The sequence below is a fragment of the Micropterus salmoides genome, unplaced genomic scaffold (genome assembly GCF_014851395.1).
Source record: "Micropterus salmoides isolate LMB-PRFRI ecotype aquatic unplaced genomic scaffold, ASM1485139v1 Ms_hic_scaffold_8, whole genome shotgun sequence".
Taxonomy (NCBI): domain Eukaryota; kingdom Metazoa; phylum Chordata; class Actinopteri; order Centrarchiformes; family Centrarchidae; genus Micropterus; species Micropterus salmoides.
In genome coordinates this window covers 13,513,539-13,538,904 of record NW_024044570.1, presented here as the reverse complement: position 1 = coordinate 13,538,904, position 25,366 = coordinate 13,513,539, and the positions used below count along the sequence as shown (strand labels likewise).

Sequence of the window (25,366 nt, the reverse complement as noted above, 5' to 3'; positions counted from 1 at the left end):
AAGAGACATAAAGGCTGTATGTGGCTCATTTTGGAATCAAAATCAATTATTTTGACATAAATAATTCATAAATGAGATGAGACTAAATGTATCAACATTGCTGTGTGGTAAAATAACACTGATTCAGCATAAAAATCAAAGGCATCACGGCTTATTTTTCATTCTGGGATTTATGCTTAAACACAGTATGTTGTCATATCAGGTGTCTGATCTCATCCGTGAAAAGTCTAGTGCCGTTTTCTATTTCTTGCTTTCCATTTAAGGGAAAATCATGTCACACTACATTTCTAAATTTAGCATTTTGATAGCAGACCTTAAACACTTTGTTTCTGTCCATCAAGCAGAATATGTTAGAAAGAAAATATGTTATAAAACTAGACAAAGTAGAGTGGGTAAGATATTTGCCTCTAAAGCTGATGATACACGGGGCAACTTTTTGAGCAATGTTGCTGGGCAATCTTGCTAGTGGCAAGTCCGGCTATGTTTTTAACAGATAGGAGCAGTGCAGGGTGGGTGGCGGAATGGTGGGGGAAGGGGATTACGGTAGTAATCTTTACTCATTATCATTGATGGCAACGTTGCCCTGCACGATTGCTCTAAAAGTTGCTCCGTGTATCATCAGCTAAAGAAAAGAGAGACTTTGGCAACCTGGAAAAAAGGGCTGAACTTGTGGCTGTTATACTGACACTAAATGTCCTTTCTATCTAAATTCTTGATGGAAAAATGAAATGATCAAGTTTCAAAACTGCTTCAGTGGACTACCAGTAGAAGTGGTTATACAGAGCATGTTTGTGTAAAGTTTAAATAAAGCTAAAAAGAGATTGAACTCTAATGCCCTTTAAACCAGAAACACAGATGTCAGACACAATGTCTCACTGTGTCATCCTAATTTAATCTGGATCAATATTCCTCCCCCTGTTGTGCTTGTTTTTTCCCAGTAGCTCTGATGATGACACTAAATTGTACCTGCAGTATCACAAAATGTGTGGTCATCAGATACCATATTAATATTGGACTCCACATCTCATGCCTCAGTATAAGTACAATACGCTTCCCAGTATGGGTGGTTTGAAAAAACAACAAAACTCACGTCAATATAGAAATATGCTTATTCACTTTCTTGCTGAGAGAGAAAATTGTAATTTCTTACATGTCTATCTGCTAGATAGGAAGCTCTAGTAAGCAGCCTTGCTTTAACAAAGACTGGAAATGGGAAAACTGGTAACTGGCTCTGTCCAAAGGTAACAATGTCTGCCTTTCAACAGCTGTACGTTTTAAACAAACAGGATACACAATGTTAATTAGTAAGCGCTGGTAGGTGGATTTTGTTACTTGTGGACAGAGCCAGGCTAGCTGTTTCTCTTTTGTTTCCAGTCTTTATGCTAAGCTAAGCCAACCGGCTGCTAGCTCCAGTTTCATATTTACTGTACAGACATATAGTAAAAGTGGAGTCAGTCTTTTCATCTAACTCTAGGCAAGAAAGCAAATAAGCGTATATACTAAAATGTATATATACAGCACATATATATATATATACAGCAGAATAAGTTTAAATATGTTTAAGTATATAGTAAGTAAATTAGGCACATTTTAAATTAATTTCTGAGGTGGCATTTTACTACTGCAAAAATCACTGTGGGAGAAATTAAACTTACAAATAGATTTTTTGTGTTAATTTCAGACAACAACACAGTACATCATAATTCATAATACACAGTACATAGAAAATCTCACAAATTGATAACATCCATCCATCCAGCCATCGTCAACCGCAAATGATAATCATTAATATATTGCTCAGCCTCACAGGTGCTAAAATATAACGTGTTAGATTATTATTTTTTTACCCGACCAACAGTCCAAAACGATGACTGATGTTCACTTTACAATGAACTAGAAGAAGAGCTGTAAAAAAGCACCTTGTGTTTTTACTGCTATAAACATTTTCATCATCTTCAGAAATGACTGGGATGCTGCAGTAGTTGACACTGTGTCTAAGCAGCGCTCATTTTCCCTTCTCCAACTGATTAAGACCAATCCAGCGTTAACCCCATCTTGGCTTCTTCTTGCAGGATTACTGCAAATCTGCTGTTAATGACTGATTGTGGTGGTGCCGTTGATTGTGTTTGTGTACTGAAGGAGAGATGGTGGTGGTGGAAGGGGGTTGGGGTTGTTGAAGCAACATCTTGTTTTTGAAGTGTACCACTCTGACCGCTCCATTATCTGCTCTTCCACCCTATCCTCTTTTTCTCTCAGTTTCTCCTCCCCCACATCGCTACCCCTCTGCCCCAGCCGATAAGGCAAGATGTTTTTCTAAAGTTACTCACTTGATTATGCAGCACACATCAGTCTGAGCACAGAAAAGGAGGGGTTTCATTCACTTTCACTTAGCCTTTCGCGCCCTAAGGGGGTAATGGGGTCATGATAAAAAGCACAAATGACAGTAGTCATTCAAGCGCAACGGTAAAATCTCAGAATCTGCCCCTAGCAGCCTCTACTCGGTGTAATATGATTTCTGATTTCAGAGCAATAAGATTGAGAATTCTAAGGGGAGAAAAGCAGAGAGAAAGTGATTGAAATTCAGTGAGCAAAGCAAAACTAGGAAAGGGAGGGGAAAACCATAACAAGAAAAAAACAAAAACAAAATCAACCCACAAGCAGTAATAGCTCTGGCAACATCCAGGGTGTGATTTATGGGGGAGAAGAAATGGCCTTGTTTGAGGGCTGTCACGTCTGGGTCTTGTGATTTACTGTGATGACTGGAGCGCTCTCATCACGTGCACTCAGGCTGCTAAGATAGGACAGGAGAGGCAGGAAGCCCCATTAATAACATGCTGCCTTTCTGTGTGTTGCTGCTTTTTTTTAACAGTATATCAATCCAGAGACAGTTCTTAATGGGATAGATGGGATTGGTTCTTTGAGTATGTACTGTGACCCTCTGGTGAAGCTCCTTGTTGTCTGCCCTAATCTCTTAAGTACGTCTATTAAGATCATTTATGATTAATGAGAAAGAAATGATACTTACAGTAGGAATATAACTGTAGAGTGAAATAAGTGAAGAGATGGAAAGAAATGAACGTCTTTAATTGATAAGTAGAGCACCTCAGGTCATCGTTCCACAACAGCAGTGTTGTTCCTGATTAAAATGAGCGTTTGCATAGTTTCATTGCCGGTCACAAAAGCCCCCCTCATCACACAGACTGCTCCTTTTGAAAGGTGTTGCTAGGATACAGGCCAGCGTGAAGATGAAATCCCCTCTGTACTGCTTTGCTGCAGGTGTCCAGCTCAGACAAGTCCAACTTTATGTGCATATGGTACAGTTGTACATTATGTGTGCTCGTTTGTCTTAATTCATTTTTGTGTGTGTATCCACGTGTCCAAGCAAATGCAGTTTTGTATGTCATGCAAAGCTGTCATATTACATGGACTGTCTTCTATCAACCGTTTTTTGTAATAAGACTTAGTTTGTCTGGTGAGTGCTGAGATCTCAATTGTGCTGTCACACCTCAGAGTCTCCGCCAGCTGACACCTCAGGCTGTGCACAAAGAATCAATAGTGTCTGCCTCATGTTCAATTACACTGTAATCAACACATACCAGTCCAGCAAGACCTGGGGATGAATGGAAAGGTCTGCTGATATTGAACTGATGCTCAGCACTGTGATACCAGTAAATTATCATATGAAGGTGTTAAATTTGGCTGTGAGGTTTGACAGTGTTCGCTGCAAGAGTGATGGTCGTCAAGCACTGGAAAGCCATTCAAGGTAGAATTGACTGACACTGATAAAAACCATGGTGCAAATGAGAGTTTTTCATCTACAGTGTTTCTCCTTTATCAGCTCTTAAAATGTCAAAGGACTTGATAATGGCACTAAGAATTTACACATCTGCTCTATGAGCTGCAAGTTGACACATATGTTTTCCAATTTAATTTTCCTTAATGTTCTTTCTATGAACATAATGATTAATTATATGTTTAACTGGGTAAGTCAGTTAAAGTTTTTTGTTTAGGGTAACACTGACACAGACTGCCCTGTTACAGTATATAAGCTGGAATGGTGTAACAGTTATCTTTGCCTCTGTTACGGGGGACCTGTGTTTAATAAATATGATTATTATTAACACATGAAACATTTTCAGTTGGATCAATTATGTGGAGAATATGAATACAATTTCAGATCAAATACCATTATGGAGAGACATTGTGATTTTTCCTCTGTCAGCGCTCCTCACTAAGACAGCTGTTGCTTTTCATATTGTGTTACTGGTCGTGAGGCTGAACGCTGAGAGAGCTGGAGCTGCGCTGGTGGTTCCTGGTGTGGTGTTAACGTCTCGGGGGCAGTGACTGAGCAGCGAGATGCTCTGCTAAACCAGTGCTCAGGATTTCTTCTGGTAACTGTCAAAATGTCAATCGTCAGGCGTCATCCTATCAAGGAGCCTGTGCCTTGGCGGCTGACAGGAAGCAGAGACACGGTAAAGATGCTGCGACACTGTCTGCTTGTGGACCATATGGAGGCAGGGATTGGCTAGTGAGGCTTGTCATGTGCTATGACACAAGTTGATTCAAATAGTTTCCACATTACATACACTATCAGTAACATACTGATAGTGCTGAGATTAGATTAATCCATTAGGCAATAATTAATTAATTGTAAAGGTGCAAAGGTTTTAGGCAGGTATGGTAAATATGCTGTAAAGTGAGAATACTTTCAAAAATGGACATGTTAATAGATTCTGTTTATCAATTAACAAAATGCAAAGTTAATGACCAGAAGAAAAGTCTAAATCAAATCAATATTTTGGTGTGACCACCCTTTGCCTTCAAAAAAACATAAATTCTTCCAGGTACACTTGCACACAGTTTTTGAGGGAAGTCGGCAGGTAGGTTGGCCCAAACATCTTGGAGAACTACCGCATAGTCCATCTGTGAAAGTAGGCAGCCTCAGTTGCTTCTCTCTCTTCGTGTAATCCCAGACAGACTAAATGATGTTGAGATCAGGGCTCTGTTGGGGCCCATACCATCACTTCCAGGATGCCTTGTTCTTCTTTATGCTTAAGATAGTTCTTAATGACTGATTCGCTGTATGTTTGGGGTTGTCGTCAAGCTGCAGAATAAATTTGGGGCCAATCAGATGCCTCCCTAATGGTACTGCATGATGGATAAGTAGCTGCCTGCACTTGTCAGCATTGGGATTCTGTCCCCAACTCCATTTGTAGAAATTCTGCCCCAAACTTGCAAGGAAGATTCTCCATGCTTCGCTGTTGCCTGCAGACGCATATTCTTGTACCGCTCTCCAGTCCTTCGGCAAAGAACCTGCCTTCTGCTACAGCCAAATTTTTCAGATTTTGACTCATCAGTCCTTCTGTCCTTCAGTCTTCTGATCACACTTCTCTAGACAGCAGATTGGTTTACCAGCGTCCCACTGTTTCCTGCAGCTCTGAGCTGATGGCAATGCTGGACATCTTCTGACTGCAAAGGGGAGTCAGCATGATGTGTTTTTCATCTTCTGCAGTAAGTTTCTTTGGCTGACCACTGTGTCTACGGTCCTCAACTTTGCCCATTTCTTTGTGCTTCTCTGCTGTGCTCAGTCTCATGGTGTATGAATTTTGACAGTAAACTGTCTTCAGCAACCACACAGTTTGGCTGTTCCTCACCCAGTTGTATTCCTCCTAAACAGCTGTTTCTGTTTCAGTTAATGATTGTGTTTCAACCTACATATTGAATTGTTGATCATTAGCTCCTGTTTGATACAATTGTTTAATTATACACCTGACATATGCTTACAAAGTCTGTATACAGCATAAATGGCAAACATTTTCTGGTTCCAGGTTCTTGTATGTGATGACTGATTGCTTAGTTAGTTTAGCTCTTAGTTTTTTCAAATGGAGCATTATTATGAGATGATTTACAGCTTTGTACTGTTGGTCAGACAAAACCTGACATTTCTGGGAACTTTCTATGAATGTTTTTTTTATATTATTATTTTGGATTTATATACAAGACAATGATCAATTAATGCAATGAAAAACAATCACCAGATGCTCACTACACCCACACATTATAACCGCTGGTCCATGGTTTTGCAAAGCGGAATATATTTCAGGCTTTTTCATGTTCATTCCTGCTTTCTATTTATCATTAGTATGCTCATTCCTGTTGTGACAGAAACTGAAGTTTGGGCCAAAAAAGGACACACAGTTAACTGAGGAGGGGGATGGCCTCTTTTTGCACAGCCGGTCTATATTTTGCGATATTGTGCTAAATACTCCGACTTGAAGAGCATTGGATGTCATATTTCTGTAAATTCACAGTACACAGTAACACATAGATTTTCTTCTGTAAAGAGTTTTCTATGTTTTGACAGTCATCCTCTCTTTCTGTTTTCTTTTATCTTTTTAAGGAAAACCAGGCAGTCCTGCTAATGTTCCATCATCTGAGCTTCTGAACCCCACCAGGTGGTCCTCACTTCAACACCATGCTGTACCTCATCCTGCTCCTCCATCTCCTGGTCCTCTCACTCTCCCCTGCAGGTCAGTAGCACATTCAGCTGAAAGCTAATGGCTGAATTAATTGACCGAATGTGTGAAGAGAGAGATAGTTTGAGATACTGTATCACTGCTGTTGCATTAAAGCATCACAGCTCTACAAATCACACTATTCATACTACACTCAGCCTTTTTATATTTATTTATATATATATTTTTAGGGATGACCCCGAATAGTCAAAGATTCAGTGCTTCGATGGGCGGAGCCTGATTGTGACTGTCAATTTCAGTTAATATACAGCCTGTTAAAATATACATTTAAACTTTTAATGCTGTAAATAAATAAGTAAAAAGAAAAAACTTTCAGTAAATGTTTTTAAAGTGCGTGAATAAATCCAACCCTAACCCTGGATCGTCAGTGCGCATGTGTAGGCGTAGTGTGTATGTGTCACATACATTGTCACAAGCCAATTCTTAGCCCATGACAAAAAGGAGGTGAGACACAACAGGTTTGCAAGCATATGGGTATGATTTATTATAAAAGTTAAAGAAGAATTAAATGATCACCAATAATATGTGGTGTGGCAAAGTATGACTATCAGTTGTGTCAGCAGTGAATGGATGAGTGAGATGTATGTGTGTGTGTGTTGTCAGAATTAACCAAAGAAGAAACACAAGACAAACCCAGTAGGACGTCAGCCTAAGAGGAGAGAGAACAAAAGACAGATCAGTCCTGGCTAAATAAGCTCTGCACAGGTGATTGCCCAGCCCAATCAGCCTCCCTGCCTGCAGCCTCCTGCAGGAGAAGGAAGCTGAAATGGGGGAGGGGTCGTAACAGTGTGCAGTGGCAGAAGAGGAACACTTGCTGAAGACACCGAGCTTTCGGATAATTTATCACCGTTGATGAACCACACAAAGAATATTATGTCGTTTTTAAATAGCTAGCTACTTGAAGTAGAACCGAGAGGAATCGCGACGTGCATGCAGATGTCGGCAGCACGGCATGCACGCAAAACTCTGCACAAGACTGGTGAATGGCAGCCGAGAGAGAGAGAGAGAGAGAAAAGGGTCTTCAAAAAGCCTCAGTTTAGCTGGAAATTTACAGTGAAAGTTATATGAATAGAGACTGCAGCTCTGCAGCTTCTCAAGATTAAAGCGGAGCTACTGTGTGTAACCCCCCCCCACCCCCCCAGCCTATAGGCAGGACTTGACAATTCTGATTCGACTATGTAAATCCTTAGTCAGGGACAGCCCTAAAAAATATATATATATATATTTTGTTTGTTTGTTTGTATGACCTCAAGAGTCATTAAAGGTCCAGTGTGTAATATTTCTGAGGATCTATTGACAGAAACGCAATATAAGATCCATAACTATGTTTTCAGTGGTGTGTAAAGACCTTACATAATAAACCATTATGATTTATTACCTTAGAATGAGCCATTACCTCCCTTCCATGGATGTCGCCACATTGCATCGTCATGTTTCTACAGTGGCTGAAAACGGAAAAACAGCACTACATAGCGCGTTGCGTCACTACGTTCTTCTTGTTCTACTTTTGGTAGTATTCAGGCAGTTCAGACATTCATCACTGCATTGAATACGTACGAAGAGAATCTAAGCCAGTCAGGAAGGTGCAGGACTTGAAATCCACGGGTTGAGTGTTCGATCCCACCTTGGTACAATTTTCTTTTCTCTCTTAATAAATTGACAGCAACTGTTTCTTACATTACAACATGTGCTGCTCTGTTTGCGTTTTGGTGTTTGATCCACATCCATCAACCTACAGACACTTTTGCGTCTCCAGGCAGAGGACATTTAGGGGAATCTCGTTTTCTGATGGCTCTTTCAGAGGTGTGTCAAGCAGGCTACAGACTCTTTTAATGTCTGCATTGCAGTAAAAAGCTTCTTGCACTTTTACTTTGTAGGCAAAACTACTAAAGAGGGAGTGGTTAAGTGAGTAACTGTCGCTGCCATGACTGAGATCTAGTTCAGCACTGCTATCAAAGTATTTATTTATTTAGATGTTTTGCTATTATCAAAGCACCATAATCTGACCACAGATATTGTTGCCGGGCAGTATTGGCGAGGATACATAATCACAGAGAGAATGAATGTGTTTCCCTTGTCAATGTTTGTATAAACTTTATCTAATGTGTGGTTTATAATGACAATGTTACACGCTCTTGGCTTACATTTTCCATGTTATCTGTCAGTGGCCAAGTCACTATAACATGGTTTTACTGAGTAATTAAGTAAATATAATTTCTTAATAAATATACCTAAAGACTGGCTACTTTCTGCTGTCTCTTAAGAGACACCTTTTGTGCTGTGTCAGCCACCGTAGCTGTCCTACACTCTTTGAAAGGGTAGGGAACAGTGGTAGACTGGACAGATGGTTGTATTTCACCACTGGATGCCACTAAATCTTACACACTGAACCTTTAAGTCAACTCTGAGCTGTAGTTGAAATAAAAACCTATGGCATAAGAATTTGGCAACTAATACATAAACTGTTTAGCAGTAGCAGCAGTTTACTCTCTGAGAATGATCTTTTCAATTTCAAGTTAATGGTGAGCACCACTCAGAAATAAAAGGACTTTTCTCATTTAGCTTGACTCTTTTTTATTATTATGTCCTTTATCTTTCGAGTATCATAATCTAAAGATTTAGTAGTCAGAGATTAATTTGGCAATAACAAACCGCCAGTTTATGTGCCTCATATACTCGTATATATACTCATAACTTCAGAAAGAGACATAAACTTTGATTAGTGGCTCCAACTGCAAAGCATGAAAATCACACAGGTGGCAGGCAGTATGGATAGAAGCATACATCACAACTGGATTATCAGGATGAACGGGGTAGGAGGTAGGTACCAGGCGAGACAAGGTGTTAACAAGTTGCTAACTGCCAGCTTTAAACAGCAGTGTAATGACGCTGGCAATGAGACAGCTTCAGGGAAGAAAATAGAAATCCAATTTCATTGAGTAAAGATGTGTTTTAATGTCAGATATAAGTGCAAACTAATTAAATCAGATCTAGATATATTTCAAATATTAAACACAGGCTGAGGCAAGGCTGGGCAATCATGTGCCTTGGAGGGCTTAGAGTTTGCAGGTTTTCATTCCTTTTTTGTGATATGCTACTGCTGTGCAATCAGCTGTGTAGGAAACAAAGCAAAGTGGTCAGAGAACAGCAGGCCTGAAATGACCTGTCTAAAAAAGATACACGCTCTCCTCTGTTCCCGCACCTTAGGCTATTGTCACTTGTCTCAGATTTTATTTCACATGAACCAAAAGGGAGGGTGGGGGGCTGTGATCGGGAATTCTCCTGACTTCACACCACATCTTTCTCAAACAGACTCTGAGATCTAGGGGAATCATCTTTCTTTTTCTCTTTTTTTCTAAATGGCTGTTGAAAATGCACTCACATACATCTACAGTAAAGCAATAGGCAGATAAACGCTCAAAAACACCACATACTTGGTTGCGCCTGCACACATAAACTCAGTATGTAGTGAGTTCACCCACACAGGGTTGTATGGCTGCTCTATCTAAACAGACAGCAGCCTACCAACATGCTCGGGTCGTTATTGTGGGTAGAGAACATAGGCTTGACATTTTTGTTTAGTCCTAACAAGAATGAAGTTTGATGGTTAATGTGACATTAATGCTATGACAGCAGAACAAAAGTCAAGCACACACTACCCTACTACTAAAGTATAGTGTGTTTATGTGTGTGTGTGTTTTATATGGTTCGGGCTTATAATACAGCCTACAGTAATATGATAGCACAGAATTTTAAAGTCAGGATTATTGTTTAAACATCAAGTTGGTATGATTGTTTTCTCCCTTCTGTAAATGTACATGGGTGACTGATTTGAATACAGCATCACAGTGTAATTAAACCCACATTCACTCAAGGCCAACCACAAAGGTTTGGAGTTTTCTATTTTACTGTAAAGGACAGGGTGTAGTGGATTCCTGAGATGGCCTTCTGCCAAAGGTAGTCTTTCAGTCCAAAGCAGTTTTCAGCCATTGATCATATTCTCAGCAGCAAAAAGGTGATTCTATCAAAGACCTGCACCTCTCTGAAGAAACAGTTATGATGATGCATGATTTGTATCCTGTGAAAATTGAGAGAAATACATCTCCACCTTATTGGGAAGCAGCGTTATGGTTCAGTATGTTAACATTACTTCCTTTGCTAACTGTTACAGATGCATCAATGCACGGAGAGGTACCCGACTTTTGTGGAGGTAAGACTTATTATAATGTCAAATAATCATGGTTACTTGTTTCAATGCCAAAACAAAATCTTCCTGGACTGTTACATTTTAAATTATGAATGCAAATAGATTCTTCTTGGTTGTTAGGTTTCAAGCTCAAGGCTGACCAAGAGGTCACAGAGAATGTTTTATAACCAGAAAGGTCACAGAGTTGACAAGTAATGTGTTTTTATGAACATCTATGTGTTCTGTCAAAGTACCCTTGAGGAATTCATGAGAATCCTAGCTGCTCACGCAGGCCAAGATGATATAGGTAAATATTGAAAATGAATGTTGAAATGTGAAAAATAGGACTTTTTGGTTTATAGTCTTCAAAGTGGAGTGCAGGTTGTGATCTTTCTGAGCAGAGAAAGGCCAGTGACTTGTGATTTGTTATTGCATTATTCTGTCAAAACAATTGCAAAAAGAGTTGTTGGACTAAATCAGCCTTCTAGTGAATAGCCAGTCCACATGGGATGCCTTTTCACGTAAAATACTACCCACTTAGAAGGTTGAACAAACGAACAATGCAGTAAAGCTATTATGAAAAATAAGAGAGATAATACTTCATCTAAATATTCATCTCCTCCTTAATTCCAAGAAAGATCCAAATGGGTTTCACTTCTCTGCCCACTATCTGTCAGGATTTGTTAAGGGACATGTAGTTACAGACGGCTCCCTTTCTCATTCCACAGTAGGACAGGACAAATGGAAATCTATCTGGAGTTCATGTTTCTTTTCACTGTTGCTATTTCTGTATTTCTCCTACTTGTAGATGTACATTAATCCTAATGGAGATGGTCCAATGCATAGTACAGTTAAATGTATTGGACCATCTCCATTAGGATTAATGTACATCTGCAAGTAGGAGAAATTAGGTTCTAGGATCATTAGAGCGAGAAACTGTATTAGAGCTGCCTTGCCTCATTGTGGGGCTATGTTGGTATGATGGATGAGACAGAAAAAGAAAGAGATCATAAATGGAATGGCGGTGTGATTAATCCAAATATAGATACCACTGTTTCTATTTTTCCATATACATTCATTTAATTATTTACTGTGTTATTTTAAAGGGGATTTTTCACTTCAGTTTTATACAACCCATTGTCACAGATTATGCAAAGCACTTTGTACTTAAACTTGAAAAGTGCTATAGTCTAGAAATAGTCCATATCGATCTTTTTTTTCAACAAACACCCTGCAAGAAAGTAAATCTATTTCCCAGAATTTTATTGTGTGTAGTGTTTTGGCAAAAGGAATATCAAATAGCAAGTTGCATTGGCAACATTAAAATGGAAAAAAGTGTGGCACTCAAAAATACTGTAGGTCTCTCTTTAAACTGAGAGTTTTGCTCAATCAGAGTACCATCCAGCTCTACTATGTAGAGCAGGTTGTTGTCAGTGTTTACTGCTGTATATCCATAATATTTGTCCCTTGTGTGTTATTCTCTGGGAGTAAAATAAAGTGGAGGCAGACTGTCAGCAAGGGGTAAATTGGACGGGAAGATTTTTTCACCAATTCATTTTGTTTTCTTCTTCATGAAGCATTGGCCATACATGGTTTTTACAGGCTGTGTGCCTGTATGGGGTATCACCTCCTGCACATGTTAACCTTATCTCCACTTGTTAGCAGATATAACTAGCATGATGCAGCTCGGACTCTGCTAAATGTTTTTGGTGCTGCACACATCAGTCCGCTTCACTATAGACTACAGTGTTTAATGTCACTGAGAACTAAAATATGTGAGGAAATGCTGCTTAGGCTTTAGAATTTCTGATTGCAGCTTTTTAAAATGAGAGGATTTGATGATACACTGAATATCTTTGGGGTTTGGACTGTTGGTATGACAGATTCAAACAAGCATATTTCACAACTTTATGACATCACATAGACAAAACGAATTATCTAGAAACTAGACAGCAGATTAATCGATAATGAAAAGAATTGTTAGCTGCAGCTTCATTGAAAATATGACTGAACATCAGTATAGGCTGCACATCTGATGGACAGCGGAGAAGTAGATGATGCTGCAGAAGCTGGACCTTTTGAATCCATTGGAAGTGACAGCTAAAACTTTGTAAGAACTCCTTTCAAATCTAGAGGTGAGTGTTTGATGCTCGAAAGAGTGAGTTTTGGTTTATTGCTGGACTAAAGATTAATACACTGTTCCCAGTGATGCACTTTTAAAACCTCAGTCACTGTGCAATACTATAGCAGACTGTGTTTCATATTTATAATTGTTATGGCTTGTGAAAACATCTGGATTCAAATTCGGCGTCTCACGTGTTACGTTTGAATAGCTCTGCTCTGTTGCAACCGCCATTTCAGAGAATAATTCTTTTTGACAGTTGTGATAGTACAGCTGGCACCACACTGTCTGACACCGGCACTCTTATGTCCACATCTCTGCCACCGTGCCTCATTATGTGGCTCAAGGGCTTTTGGGTAATTATCGCTACCCTGTGCTTTTGGTGCTTCTGGCAAACAATATGTTATCTGTCCCACTTGGACACTCTCTTGGTCATGGCAAACAAACCATGCTGCAGGTGCATCCAAAACACAGCTGTGAGTAAAGTTAAATTCATCAGAGGATGAAATTCATCTGGGATTTGGGGTAATTATGTGACTATTTAGATGTGAAACAAAAACACATACAAAACATTTATTTTGCAAAATTAGAACTGCAGCCTGTGAAACAGCGGGAAATTTATTAAACAAGAAAATAATAAACCGATTTGCAGTTGTTTTATGTTCATACATATTTTAATGTTGAGTCAACAAGTCATTGTCGTGCACCTAAAATTATACCAGAAACCTCAATGAATAATTGATGTCTCATTAGAAACTGATGCTAGGGAAGATAGCGGGCTCCTAAAATAACAAGCTGTATGGTATTTCAAATTCAAATGAGAGTCTAAACTTACCAGCTGTTCAGTTGAATAGGAGTCGGGGTTTAATAATGAAGTCTGTCCAGAGGAAGATCACTTCCAGCAGGCCTGGGAGACACTTAGCCGCCCTTTGACTTGGGTGTGTACGTGTATCTTTCTTCCCCTTTTTGTACAGATGTGGCCTTCCCCGAGAGTAACTGTATGCTGTTTATGTGTGTTATGCGGGGAAAAAGAACCTGAGAGACTCACAGATACAAATAGAAAATAAAAAAGACTGAAAGTGGGATGCAGCCGTGGAGAGTTGGAAAGAGATTCTGTGTGTTTTGGACAAAACATATCAGGCATGTTTGGGATGAGGGTGGAAAGAGTTTAAGAGAGAGTACACAAGGCAACTGATAGTGGGAGGCTTTGACAGATTGAGAAAGAGTGATGATTTAGGTATTGAAGAAAAACTCCACTCTGGAGTCTACAGCCTACAGCCTAGTGGTTCTGTGATGCTGCACAGTGGTGCTTTGAGCTAAATGCTAAAGTCAGCATGCTAACATGCCCAAGGTATTAGCATACATCATCTGAGGACCATGAATGTCTTCACAAAGTTTTGTGCCCACCCACCTTGTAGATATTTTAATGCGATATTTCACTGGATAAATGAAAACAAATTGGGCTAGATGATGTAATTAGGGTTCATGTTATGGGCTTACCTGTACCAAAACAAAAAACATCAGCCTCATGGCTTCATCATGTGGTGGGCCTTGAATGTCGATATAAAAATAAAATAGATATTTGACTCTCAACCAAAGTGACAAACTGACATTGCCATCCCTGGAGCCATGGAGCTGTAGAAGGAAATCCAGGAAAGGTAAAGAAAGAAAAGCAAAGCGCGACAGTAGGATATAGGTTAGAAAGATGGAGAGAGGACAGAGGAAGCCAGAGAAAGTTGGAGACAGATAGGCAGAGAAAGCGAAACGAGGCAGAGAGAATGTAAGAGGCCTATGTGTGTCTCCAGGCAGTGAGCCTTAAGTGGCCTGCTTTAACACTCCCCTTCACCATCTGTCACATCCCACATTACAAAGAAAGGAATGGCACCAGTGCTCATCTCTCCGAGTTACACTCCAACTGCTATTTCAGCACTCCATCAGAGCCTCTGTGACTCCCCTCCTCCATCCCATCCAACATTTATGTTTCATATTTACATGCAAACCATTTATCTGAAACTCATGCAGCGCAATCTAAGTGCAACAGTAGAATAGGGTCACTGTAGTCCCTTTACGCTACTCATCCTAGTGAGTCTGTTTCCTTCAATTCTTTTATTTTTCTTTCTCCCTTGTTCCCAAGAACATAGTTTCTCACTTAATTTCCCTTCCGTCCGCCCCACAATGCCCCATTTATAGTATGTTTAATTCTCTCTCAGCCAGCAGTAATTCAGAGTCCTTGGGATTTGTGTCAATGTCAAACACTTGCACATGGTTGGCTGCTGGAGTGTGTGAGTGGGAGTGGATCCTGTCTCCTAACGTCTTAATAGCTACCTCCTGGTTGGTCGTCCTGGTGCACAGCTAACCTGCTAATGTGGTTACAAGTCTGTCTTCATACTGGTTAGGATTATAAGATTTTTAAATCCTTACAGCAGAGGCAGATAAATATGCATCTGGTTCGCAAAATATTTGAGATTACTGTTCGACTGCTGGGATGAATGTGATTGCTTTAAAATAGCTTCCTGTTTTTCATGGTAGTAAATACTATTGGAAATGCAGTTATAGCGTTATTTGTTCAGGTTTCTGAAGGTTGCATACTGTCATATTTTCAGAGTGAGTGTCAAGCGCTAATGCAGGCCGGTAAGAAGCATCGAATAGAAGCAGGATATTGCTGTCTGAAAAGAGCGATCTTCTCCCCATTGAGGTGTCAGCTGTGCTCTCTTCGAACTCAGACACACAGGGGAACAACACATGAACGCGCGCACACATTTGTATTCCTGCAGTCACCTACACACACTCTTGATCTGAGAGAATAATCAGCATTTGAGAACATTTCACCTCATTGCTTATTCATAGCCTGGCATTGTGTTTATGTCTTATTCATGCCACTGCTTGTGATGTCTGTCTGTATTAATGAGTAATTGGGGCTAATTGTACGTGCGTGTTGATGGTGTAAAAGGCATATTGAACCAAGAAAGGCATTTTCATCAAGGAGGCTCTTCTCCTTGGATTTTCCTGTGCAGCTGCTTCACAGCGCTGAGGATGACACATGCAGTATGAAAGGGGTTTGGATTATGCTAAGTCAAGTTAGCTTTTCCAGTTTCAGGATTTGTATTAGCTTGTAACAATATCATATCCACTGGCAACACATGAATGTGTCACTGCGATTTGGCACCTGAGTGAGCACATCTCTGTCATAATTATTGTAGAATAAAGCAGCTTAGTACTATGCTTCGTGTGTGAAAACGAGTTTGCGTGAATTCATGGATTAGATTAGTTATAATAAGCTATAACCAGGATTTCTCAGAAACCAGCTACTAAGCAATAGAGGTGTGTGCGTCTGTGAAAACCACAAACTGGGCAGAAACATTAAAAGGCAGGTCCTCACAGGTGTAATCTCACAATCTAGTCGATGTGTTTTTTTTTCTTGTTGTTGTTTTGTTGCCGTCTCATTTTTGATGGAACTGCCCCAGAACTAACGCTTGATATTTCCTGTTTGTAAGTCTGACCCAGCCTGTTATTTCCACTGATCTCGTTTGTTTTTTGTCGGCAGGCGAAGCCACAGGTTACGGGCCAGTGTTTGAGGAGCAGCCGGTGGAGACCATCTACCCCGAGGAGTCGCCTGAGGCTAAAATCACCATGAGCTGCCGGGCCCGGGCCAGTCCACCTGCCACATACAAGTAACATATGTTCCCCATAAACCCAGTCTCATTACTACCCGCTGTGCATTCTGTGTGCCTCCCGTCATTCGCCATCTCTCAGGCTGTATTCAGACAGTTATAGGGTCTGTCTGTCAATGGCAAAGTCATAAGCATGTTTATCTTAACCTTTATTGCACCTCCAAGGTTTACTATGTATGTGTGTGTGTGTGTGTGTGTGACCATCCAGCAGTGCATGATTGTATGATACATTTTCAAGCCATTACCACATAATTTTGTTGTTGTCAAACAACCTGCACAACTCAGTTTGTTCGCAGCAGATGTTTTTTCCTCATGCAATAACAAAAATTTTAATGGCAAAATTTCACACGCCAGAAAAAATACTAATAACAAAAGCAGCAGCAGCACAAACAGCACTGCCATCGTGTCTCCACCTCATTTTGCAGCTCAAAATTTAGAGCTTTATGCATGATCCATTTCAATTTAGATGTAAATGTATGTAAATTATATTGCTTGGCATCCCCCAAAATCGGTGTCACTGTCAGAGAGCCCAGAATAGATGTCAGAGGGGAAAGAATTAGCTTTGACCGCTGCTGGTATAAAGTGTTCAAAGGGTTTATCTGCAGTACAGTCTGTTATGCTTTTTAAAACATGAAAGTCGTTATTGTTACTTACAGTATGTGCAGACATGTGAGAAAGAAAAGCTGTAATACAGACTCTGGTCAGATTTTGCATTACCTTGAGGAGGCTAACATCAGGTGGACAAAATCACATGAAATTAAAATACTACATATCACTGCATCAAAGAACGTAAATTCTCCTTGTGGTGCTACATGTAAAACAAACCTTGTTTTCCTTGTTTCAGGTGGATGATGGACAACACGGAAATTGACCTGAATGCAGAAGGTAGCCACTACAGTTTAGTAGGAGGCAACTTGGTCATCAGCAACCCCATCAAAGCCCAACATGTAGGAAGCTACTCCTGTTTGGCTACCAACATGTACGGCACAGTCATCAGCCGACAGGCCTCAGTGCAGTTCGGATGTAAGTGGCCCAGATGTGAACCCCCATTAAGGCTGCGATGATGTACAGTACCATACAGATATAACAGAGAGCTGCTGGAGCTACTTTCATGCATATTATGCACATTGAAATTGTAATGGGAAGCTGTGACAAATCATACGTGGTGTGGAAAGTGCAATTTGTGAATGGTCTAACTTCGTTTTTTCATGAAACACTACAGCTCAATCCAAAAGCAATTGTTGAACTTTATCCAATCCTTGAACCTTTAGTGTAGGTTTTATGGAAATTAGCTATAGGGCATGCTCAGAAATGAATGTTTGACAGTAGTAGCAGCACTTGACAGCACTGAAACTTTCTTGCAATTGATTTTTGTCTTTGCCTCTGTCAGACCTCGATCTTTTCTCGTCGGAGGAGAGGGAGTCAGTGTACGTCAAAGAGGGACAGGGGGCAGTGCTGCTCTGCGCTCCCCCACCGCATTATCCAGGTACAGCATGCGATAGCTGAGTATGCTTCTGCTGAAGTGTTCATACAAGATTAAGTCCGGCCTCTCTCATCACGTAGCAATAGCATCTGATTGATAAGTGGGCGGATGGACCAGTGGCACAGAATTTTTAATGTTCACCATCTTGATTGTGCAGGGTTCCTCCTTGGTGCTGCAGTCCATAGCCATGCAAGTCAGGCTGACTGACTCATTTTTCATATATGTAAATAAAAAGTGTGACTGCCATTGTATGCATGCTTTATGGTTGTGAAGCTTTTTCATAAGATTGCTGTTATTTAGCCATAGCCATCAACCCAAAAAACTGTACACATATTGTTAATATTCATGCTAATGTAAATCAGTCAAACACAGCAGTCTGAAAGCATTAACTCTCTCTCCACAGCATAAGAATTACCTCAACGAGCAAATGTGCCTACAATATCCCTCTATTATGCCTCTCAGCGAAAAGAATTATAAGATTTAATCTGATAGGTCAATAGATGTTTGAATAATAAATGCCCTTCAGCACCAAAGAATTGTGCTATTTTTATTTTGCATGTATTCAGATTATTCAGGTTATTCAACGTGAGCCATCTTCTCGTCCAATCCCCATGGCTCTTTCCAAAGCTTTTGCTGTGTGTCCAGGGTCTTGATTGACAGGTGGCGTTTTGTCATGTCTCTTTATGTGCAGCCGAGCTGTCATTCCGATGGATCCTCAATGAATTCCCCACCTTCATCCCACTGGACAAGAGGCGTTTCATCTCCCAGATAAATGGTAACCTCTATATCTCCAAGGTGGACTCCTCGGACAGCGGCAACTACTCCTGCATTGCATCCAGCCCGTCCATTTCCAAGAGCGTTTTCTCCAACTACATCCCCCTCGTACCTCTGGCAGAACGTTAGTACCCCACTTCCTACCACCCAGTTGCTTATTTCTGACCTTTTCATAAATTATGCTTGCACGAAAGTAGGTAGAGTTTTCTGGTTTCTTTAGTTTTACAGCGAGTGATTTTAAATGACCCAATAAAAGTCAAAAGTCAAAATATAGGCTGGTTTAATTATCCTGCACCGGATTGATCACAGTATGATACATGGGCCACAATAACATTTGTAATGCACTGCATGGATGCCTCTAAATATTTAGTATGTTTTGCTGTATAAAATGTACTTAAGCTCAATACAATACTGAAATACTACAGCATGTGTCTCCATAATAGCCACTATTCCTTAAGAAGTGTTCGATAAAGAAATTGCATCCAACTGTAATTCTTACTAGATTAAATGAGGTGTGAGTATAAAGCAGGAGCTAAAGTGGTTCTTAAAGAGATGGGTTTCAAAAATAAGCATGAAGATAGGAAGTGACTCTGCCTTGCTGCAGCAAAATACTGCATTGATTTTTTTTTTTTTCTCGCGCCTCTACTGGAGCACCATGTTTAATCACAACAGTGCTTGTTTTAAATGTGATAAGGTCATGCCACTGTTGTTGACTCTTTAATGAGATTTACAGGAAGAAATTAGCTCAGAAGTAGACATTACATTTACATTACATTTATTCATTTAGCTGACACTTTTATCCAAAGCGACTTACAATTGCTATACATGTCAGAGGTCGCACGCCTCTGGAGCAACTAGGGGTTAAGCGTCTTGCTTAAGGACACATTGGTGGATGGGTCACATTGGGGAATTAAAGCCAGGTCTCTCACACCAAAGGGATAGTCTTATCCCTTGCGCCATCGCCAACCAGACTGGCACAAAAGAACATACTTTAAGATAGAGCCAGTAGGTTATAAAGAATGAACTGAAACACAAATAGTCCCAGAGATAGAGATCACAAACCAAAGCAATGTTTATTAATGCTCTGCATGTTTGCATGACCATATGTAAGAGGTACAAACACAAAACTAGACAACTATTTTAACATTTTCCTTGGGGGGGCTTCCTAGATTCTATAAGGCTCCACCTATGGCAGATGTGTTTTGAATAGTACTATTGTTACTTAAAACACAAACTTGAATGTTGTGTCCCACCAAGGAGGTCAGGATTAGAACAGAGCAGACCAGTTGTTTGGGCTCTCTCATGCATATGTGTATTATGAGTTGCCTTCTGGGAACAAGTGGCCTGTATTTAACTCTAACTAGTTTTAGTGTCTGTGGGTTGGAGGTACATATCTTTGCATTTTGCTAAGGTTTTTTAAATTCAGTGTGTATGTGTAAATTGGGCACAATGATTTCATGGTTTAAGTATTACGGTTATGATCTGTTCTTTTGCCGTATCCTGGTTATGTTTTTAGCATGTATCTGGGTTTTGAGAAACCTGGATGCTACCTCAACCTGGATACTTAAGCATGTTCATACCTTATCCAGGGATTTGGTCAGTCTCTGCAATGCACTCAAGATCTAGGCTGAAAGTATGAGACCAGAAGCAAAAAGGATGGATTTTATTGTTGCGTTTTGTTTTACTGCTGACCAGATGACAAAAAAATGCACCATTAAGACAGGTAAATGCTCTGGAACTGTAAATGAACTAAACTGAGTTTAGCCTCACCTGCTGACACACCAGAGTCAACTTTCCTTTACAAATTACAGACTCCTCCGACTGAGTACCTGGTGTCTCATGTTCCATGTTAACGTTATAAACCGAATATAGTCACAGCCAGGATGAGACTCTAGAACCGGTTACTAGTGCTGATGTAAATGTAGTCATTGTGTTGCTAACCCGAAAAAAGCCTTGTCACATTGTGTCTCAGTAGGACAGCATTTACAAAGAAATATCTTTTGGGGTGATAACAGAAGACTTTTTAAGGAACACTAAAATAGTAAAAATGTTTTTGAAACCATCAAGGTCAGCAGCTCTGAATAGGTATAGCACCTGACTCACAATTCTGGTTTGTTGTCATTCCTTACAGGTCCCATCAGGAAATACCCTGCTGACCTCAAAGTCAAGTTCCCAGACACCACTGCTCTGGTGGGCCAGAATATCACATTGGAATGCTTTGCTTTGGGGAAGTAAGTGTGAGAGATCACTGGTTACTGTGTTTGTTAGAGTGCACTGGTTGGACTGAAAGGTTCCATGATAATCTGGTCTCAGCCAGCGAGTCTGTGACATAAAATGGGTCTCAAATTTAATTTTAAATGAATATAAATGGTCATAAGTACAGTACACAGTAGTAGGGATGTATCAATCTCTCAAACACCATATTTGTTTGCCCTTAATGCATACTTAAGTGACATTTACTGTATTTTACTGTAGCTTACGGTCTTCATCACCTATTCATTGAGTTAAATGATTTATAAAGCATGTTTCAGGATGATGATGGCTTGAGTACAGCGATTCACATGCATTACAAGTTGAAGCCTGCCTTGTGTATTATTGTTCTCTCTCTTCCCTTCCCAGCCCCGTCCCCGAGATCCGCTGGAAGAAGTTAAACGGACAGCTGCCGCCCAATCACGAAGTGCGGATGGCGGGGGCTCATCTGCACCTGTACAATGTGCAGTTTGAAGACGGCGGCACCTATCAGTGTGAGGCAATGAACTCCAGAGGAAAGGACTACCATGCTGCACTTGTGTCTGTAGAAGGTAAGAAGTATGTTGCATGTCACGTCAGCCTTCTTCTTCTTAAAACATATTACAGGGAATACACACATGCATTAAATGTAAGTTTTTATCTGCTACGCACACTGTGGGGGGTAAATTCACGAGCCCTTTGTTCTTATCAGTACTTAGTGCAGTAAGTTTTTTTTTTTAGGGGGTGGTCTAACACCTACTTTAATGCTTCATGTATCCCATATCATAAATTATTCTGCAGCTTTGTAGTTTTCTTCCCTTTTCTCAAACTCCAGAACTCTGACTTTGTTTGTTCATTTGCAGCTTTTCCTGAGTGGGTGGAGCACATCAGCAGCACAGAGAAAGACCTTGGTAGTGATTACACTATGTCCTGCGTAGCCAGTGGCAAACCTAAACCACGCATTCGCTGGCTGAAAAACGGAGAACCGGTAAAATATTAAAACTCAGAAATCTTTATAATCTTATAACTGAGCTATTTAGCTGTAACCTACCCAGAATCCCTATGGCAGCTCTGTGAGGTCTCTTAGAAACTGTTAAGTGTGCAGCCCAGGGTTGTTACAGTAGCACAGCAGTGACAGGAAGCTGGCACTGTGGATGCACATTGTGTGAGGAAGAAGTACCTGTTGTTATTGAGTGGGTGCCCGCATAGGTTGTGTAACCCTCCATAGAAACAACTGTCATCAGGCCGGAAAAATACCCGAGAGAGTAGCAGGTAGTGACAGCAGAGGGGGAGGTTGTTTGATGTATGTAGCTGGACACATTATTATGCATTACTGAAATCCTCTCCCAGTCTAAATATCTAATTGTCATCTGTACCTCTCTGTGGATGTCAACAGTCAATAGTCAACAGTTTGATTTTAATCCTTTGCTTAGTGATAGAATTTAAACTGTATGAAAATATCTCCTGTTACTTTCCACAGTTTGACAGGAAAGAGATGCAGTTCAGCAACTTGTCGTTTGACGATTCAGGGATGTACCAGTGCATTGCAGAGAATCATCACGGAGTCATATATGCCAATGCAGAGCTGCGTGTGTTTGGTGAGTCACACTTTGGCTACAGCTGCGACACAAATAGCTGCATCAGAGATTTTAAGGTCACTTTTCAAGCTGACTAATTGGAGCTTATTAGGACATATGGAATGCAATGTCAGATTTTCTTAAGATAAACAACTTTCACACAGCTGAGAAAAACATAAATTGAGAATGTTTCCAGAAAATGTACATTGCTTATACAAAGTAGGGTGCACAGTATCTTAGATCAAGTACACTTAAGTACACACATGTTTTTATGAATGTAGAACTTGTCACAAATGTATGCATACCTGCAATTAATGCATATTCTACTAAGTTTGAGATGAATAATCCATAATGTCCCTTCTCAGCTTGTGCTCCCACGTTTGAACACAACCCAGTGAAGAAAGTCCTGGCAGCTAAAAACGGTCGGGTGGTGATCGAATGTCGTCCCAAAGCAGCTCCAAAGCCTACCTTCTCCTGGAGCAAAGACACAGAGCTGCTTTCCAATTCTACCAGGTGAGCAGTCTCTTAATAAGATGACACACTTCCTTTTATCCTTTGATCTGTCAACATTTTATGGATATTTACCCATTTAGAAGCTGGTTTATCATGGTTTTTCATTTGTAGTTTTTTATGTGACACATGTGGGTCATGTTAACACAAGGACAAGTATCAGGGAATGTAATGTCTCACCACTCTAAAGGGAAATCTAGTGTTGATCCCCCATACAGCATAGCCATTCTATGGATCTAAACTAACTCTAGAGCTCCTAAATCTACTATATATGCCAGAAAAGTCTTTAGTGTCATTGTTTATCATTGATTGCTGTGCACTGCTTTGCTGTCTGCCAGTGATTGACATTAAGCTCATTCTCAAGCTCGTCAGTATGTGGACAGACTGGATGTGTAAACCCCTGCCTTGTGCTCCACACTGACAAAACAAGCCTAATCTGTGAGCTCTAAGACCCCCAACTCTTTCCCCCACCCTACACACCCACTTGCTCCACAGTGGGACTCACATAGAGGAGGAGCAGTGGCCATATTGCTATGCAGCACATGCCTCCTAATACTCTCTATGGTGGCTGTCTGCGTGAGAGAGGGTGTGGAGTAGTGACAGAGCAGCTGGCATGATGCTATTTGTCATGCATGAATATGAAATATGCAAAATGATTCAAACATTGTTGCCTTGCTTTTAGCGTTGCTTAATGTTGTGTCTTGCTGAGTGGTTTTAAGTTCACATACTTTTTATTTCTTGGGAAACCATGTATCCATAAGGGAACTGGCAAACATTCAGAGTACCCTCATCAGTTTTCATCATCCACATGTCCATGGAATAACATACTCTGGACTTTTGACCTTCATATTGTAGTGAATATTTTATATCACATAGCTCTTTCTTGCCAGTGTGCGAAGAATTTATTCTGGTTTCTCCTCAGGATGTTCATCTGGGAGGATGGGAGCCTGGAGATCCTCAACGTGACACGAGCAGATGAAGGCAGGTACACCTGCTTCACAGTGAATGACCGGGGCAAGGCCAACAGCACGGGCTCTCTGTTGGTTACAGGCAAGTTCCAGCTAATGAACTCAATGAACGTAATTAATAACTCTTTTTATGTTGGGATAGTTGGTGTGGCTTTGACTGATGTCAGCCTTCGCTGGCAATCATTCCTGTCACTCTCAGTCCCACCAAACACTCCCGACCTCCAAATGTCTACTGTTGTTGAATTATGGCCCTCTGAGCAGAGTGACAGTGTACAGGCTACTGGTCATTCCCCAAGGGCAGACGTGAGAGGCGATTGCTTTAGATCAGATGTGATGAGACAAGGGCGTAGTCCTCACACTGTTCAATGAAAAATGAGAAGAGACTTGAGTTATGAACTTGTTGAGATAGTTTGATTGAATAGAAAATAATAATATTGATGATTTCTTTTAGCTTGGCATTTCTATTCTTCAAACATGGAATCTCAGCTGTCAGACATTTTTAGTTTTTTATAGTTGATCTTCAGTGATGCTAGATGTACAGCTCTTTTCTGCCCTCTTCTGGACATTTGTGCATATTTAACAATTATTTTGTATGAACACTATATGTTTTGTTATCCACCTGTCATCATCTGCTTGCAAGACTCCTCTTTGAATTTAAGTCATGTACCTTTAATTTTCTTCTATTAAACAAATGACATTTCAGTGGCTGGACTCTCCTTTTTCTTCTCGTCACTGATCCCCTTATCCTTATGTGTTTTCCCCAGAGTCCACAAAGATCACCTTGGCACCAGCCAATGCTGATGTTAAAGTTGGTGAGAACGCCATGATGCAGTGCGGTGCATCACATGACCCCTCTCTGGACATCACCTTTGTCTGGTCTCTGGATGGCCGGGTCATTGACCTTCACAGGGAGAGTGAACATTATGAACGCTCCTTGGTGAGACATCCTATTGATTATTTCATTATTTTAAAGAGAAATTAATGTTAATATTACAAATTATTACAAATTTAAGTTGATAGTTGAGTTCATCCACGTCAAATCATATTTGAGGTCGGGTTGATGTCTATAGTATTTTTATTGGAATATCTGAAACAGAAAAGTACAGCTTGCATTAAATCAGTATTATTCTAAAAGCCGTTTCACATTCCTTTCCTGAGTGGAATAGTGCGTTGTAAATAGCAATTTTCATTGACATCCATTATTTTTGACATGACCTACTCTCTCTCTATAGTGCAGCTCTAACCAGAGGTTAGTGGCTAGCATTTCTCATTTGTCTCTCTGTCACAACACCATATTATGAATGTGATTG

General features: G+C 40.4%; 1 protein-coding gene across 4 annotated transcripts in view; it reads left to right on the top strand.

Moving 5' to 3' along the window:
- The window catches only part of LOC119893948 (contactin-1a-like), a 69,444-nt gene that overhangs the window by 30,227 nt on the left and 13,851 nt on the right, over nucleotides 1-25,366 (top strand). For all 4 annotated transcript variants that reach the window (XM_038706367.1, XM_038706369.1, XM_038706368.1 and 1 more), the window contains 13 exons: nucleotides 6,401-6,530; nucleotides 10,708-10,746; nucleotides 16,389-16,515; nucleotides 17,360-17,538; nucleotides 17,906-18,001; nucleotides 18,690-18,896; nucleotides 20,904-21,003; nucleotides 21,392-21,573; nucleotides 21,865-21,989; nucleotides 22,482-22,599; nucleotides 22,944-23,091; nucleotides 24,011-24,138; nucleotides 24,821-24,993. In XM_038706367.1, the coding sequence (XP_038562295.1) occupies nucleotides 6,476-6,530; nucleotides 10,708-10,746; nucleotides 16,389-16,515; nucleotides 17,360-17,538; nucleotides 17,906-18,001; nucleotides 18,690-18,896; nucleotides 20,904-21,003; nucleotides 21,392-21,573; nucleotides 21,865-21,989; nucleotides 22,482-22,599; nucleotides 22,944-23,091; nucleotides 24,011-24,138; nucleotides 24,821-24,993 (1,677 nt within the window). In that variant the 5' untranslated portion in view covers nucleotides 6,401-6,475. The remainder of the gene's footprint in view (nucleotides 1-6,400; nucleotides 6,531-10,707; nucleotides 10,747-16,388; nucleotides 16,516-17,359; nucleotides 17,539-17,905; nucleotides 18,002-18,689; nucleotides 18,897-20,903; nucleotides 21,004-21,391; nucleotides 21,574-21,864; nucleotides 21,990-22,481; nucleotides 22,600-22,943; nucleotides 23,092-24,010; nucleotides 24,139-24,820; nucleotides 24,994-25,366) is intronic.